Consider the following 3395-nt stretch of genomic DNA (forward strand, 5'->3'; position numbering starts at 1 on the left):
ATCGCAGTCTTGTGATGTTTTGAAACGATGAAAATATTAATAAACCTGATTGATCGATTGATTGTGCACACTGAATGAAAAGTAAAGAAGATAGTATATTCAGCAACACCATGCCGTGTGCCGTGCGATGTATTCATGTGAAATTTTTCGTAGAATTCCTTAATTTGAGTTTAGTAGGCTCATTCCGAAAACTCAATGAGCCCATTTTCACTTCGAAAAAAAGATATGAGTTAGTAAAGTACTACGGGTCCGGGTCTGCGAAATCCGCATTTGTTTGTGGATAACATTGAAAGTCATGCCGACCCAGCATGTCCAGTCCATGTTGTTTGTCATTGAAACGAGTCTGAATTTCGGATAGGTTGTTTTGGGAGGCGTGAGGATACGGTTCGTTTTCAAAGCAATCATGTCTTATTGCCGCAAAGAGGGTAAGCTTCTAATACTACTTATCTATTCCAACTAGTACATATTCACGATTAATGCCGTATCCTGCAGGTAAAGACATCATCATGTTTGTGACAGAAGAGGATTTATCGGGACCGAGCAAGGTCACACTTTTACCTGAAAATCCAGGGGATGATGATATGAGTCACCAAGGTATATTCTGTTTGTATGAATTTCGATACCCGAGTGTAAAGAATGATTTTTAAGTGGTATAATTAGTGTTTGTTTACTGTGCCACTATAATCATCCGTATATGGCTGTCTTTGTCTATATTATATCTGTATGTGTATTGAGCCAGAGTGGAATTGGTGGCAAATGTCACGCACAACTTTCCAATTAATTCCTTAATTATTCTATGGAAGAAACCCTTCTGTCACGCGCAACTTATTGCCGAAAACAACCAGTGATTCCAGTCTGGGTATTGAGTATACCACTGGTGGGTCTATATAGAATCGGTGTCCTTTGCTCACGGTTTTTTTTTTTTTTTACTTTTTATTAAATTACTTTTACTTGGAAAATCATCGCTGCTCACCTGTTATAACAGTCAAAACGTACCGAGATTCCAGACTCCAGTGGGGCCACTGGGCACTTTCCCGTGCTCAAAATCCGCCATAGCCTCGAACCCGATAAAATGGTATTCCATCCATTGTAGTTTATGGTATTGGCACACTCACATACGCGAGTCCGTTGTCATTGCCTGATCCGATCCTTTTCATTTCAACTTCTGGTAATTTTCATTCAGTGTGTATATACTGTATATGCGTATTTGATTAAAATAATGTTCAGAGTCATTTTGACACGCTATCTTTTCATTCTATCACAATATTGTGGTGTTTTGAAATGATGAAACTATCAAGAAACTAAACCAATGTTAGTATTATTGCTTTGAGATTAAGCTGTTGCTATCAAGTTCACCCCTTTTCAGGTGCAATATTACCAAACGGCGATATCAACTGGGACTGCCCTTGTTTGGGAAACCTGCCTAACGGGCCGTGCGGTCCTGCTTTCCGTGAAGCCTTCTCCTGTTGGGTGGAGAACAAATCAGACCAAGACGCCTTCGCTGACAAGTGCTTCGACAGCTTTACGGCATGGGAAGGCTGCCTTTCTGAAAATCGGGCCGTGTACAAATCCGATAGTCCAGATGATAAAAAGGACTCTGATAGCCCATCTGAAGAATCTACCAAAAGCGGAAAATTTCCTGATGCTGAACAGCTTGATATTGAAGAAAAGCCAAGTGCAGAGCTGTACGACACCACTGAAGAGAAAATACCTACAACGGAAAGGAAGCCTTCCATCGCAGCTGCATTTTCAGATAAACCCTGAATTCTGCGTATGCCATTGTCATATCCTAGCTTATGTGACTCGACATTGACACAATCTGCTGCTACAACACCGCAGAGTCCAAGAAACGATGAAGGCCCATGACAATCTATGCAATCCTTGAAAATAGCAGCACTCGCCTCGATTATGTAAGGTTAAGACGCTTCAATATATTATAAAATTTAGTAAAACGGAATAATACTGTCATGAGTAATAAGCCACATTAATATCTAAAACTCTAACCCAGGAGTGGGCAAACTTTTGAGCTCGCGGGCCGCATTCAACATCTGAATCCATCCGCGGGCCGCACTATATGAAATTGGGATTATAAACCAAAACGCAATATTGGTATTTGATTATTTAGTGAGGACATGGAGATAATATATATGCCTATTTAAAAAAAATTGCTTTGATGATATCGTACACGTGTCAGAAACAGTGGCGAGATTTCATAGGCTGGTCATTCTCAATAACCAAGTTGTCAAAACTGTAGAGATGAAAGTCGCTTGTCCTGATTCTTAGAACAGGATTGAAATTTGAATCTGTGAAGAGCGAACAGTTTATATAGATTTACTAATTCCGCTTTTGGTTCAGTTCCAGAACACACAATGCTGACAGCATCATAACCATGTTAGCTTCAAACACCCTTCTACTATGTGTTGATAAAATATAAATACCCTAATTCTACGCATATAGAGAGAACGAATCTACCCAAGACACGCATGAACCGTTTTTTATAAGTACATCACTGAAATAATTAAAACTGAAGTGGCCAATCTGGAATCACACTCGTGATCCGAATTATGTCAATCTCGTTTATGATTTATGTGATTTTTGGCAGTTGAAACCTTTCAAACTTCGCGGGCTCTGAGATCGGGCTGTCGCGCCAGAAATTAAACATAAAAAATAAAATAGGAAGTATTTATCTTATAGAACAGTGGTACTAACTTTTTAAGACACACTCACCTTATGATGGTGAAAGATTTCGCCCCCCCCCCCCCTTATCGTCATATCACAAAACGCAACCAGGGTGCTAGCAAACCTATAACGGATAGTTTGATGGCATGGAAGGTTACGACTGTGTATGAGGGATTTTAAAAAATGAAATTCAGAATAAACACAGAGCAAAAAGTAAGAAGCGGATGGGAATCGTGCGGATCGCCCAAAACGTTTTCAGTTGAGCTGAGCTTCGCGCCCCCAGTTTGAGAACCACTGCCTTAAAATTATCATGGTGAAATATACTAAGAACAAGTTTAATCACGTCCCCGCATCAATTAGATTTTTAGTTCACATTTTATCAATATTTTTAAGAAGTGTCTTAGACTCTCGCGGGCCGCACAGAACGGTGTTGCGGGCCGCATGCGGCCCGCGGGCCGTAGTTTGCCCACCCCTGCTCTAACCTAACGGGTGATCCGTTCTGCTCAGGGGTTCCCAACTGAGATGCCATACGCTTTCATCAGGGGGTCTTGAAAAAATTTGTCGTCATAAAATCAACTCCGTTCAGAAAAATATACATCAAAATTTAATAAAGCAATATAGATCAATAAGTTAGTATTTGATCTTGAGTAAACATCGTTCATGCCGCCACCAAATCAGTAATTGAGAAACTGTTGGAGCAAAAACAAGCTCAGCAA

The 3395-nt window shown here is 40.2% G+C and overlaps 1 protein-coding gene across 1 annotated transcript; it reads left to right on the forward strand.

Annotated features, from left to right (window-relative positions):
- The first annotated feature begins 281 nt into the window (after window positions 1-281).
- Window positions 282-1978, forward strand: LOC145454738 (mitochondrial intermembrane space import and assembly protein 40-B-like). Its single transcript, XM_080332730.1, has 3 exons — window positions 282-425; window positions 493-594; window positions 1367-1978. The coding sequence occupies exons 1-3, from the start codon at window positions 404-406 to the stop codon at window positions 1762-1764; spliced, it is 522 nt and encodes a 173-aa protein (XP_080188856.1). The 5' UTR covers window positions 282-403; the 3' UTR covers window positions 1765-1978.
- The last annotated feature ends 1417 nt before the right edge of the window (window positions 1979-3395 follow it).

The sequence above is a fragment of the Botryllus schlosseri genome, chromosome 13 (assembly GCF_051294905.1).
Source record: "Botryllus schlosseri isolate E-star chromosome 13, Bs_hap1, whole genome shotgun sequence".
Lineage (NCBI taxonomy): Eukaryota > Metazoa > Chordata > Ascidiacea > Stolidobranchia > Styelidae > Botryllus > Botryllus schlosseri.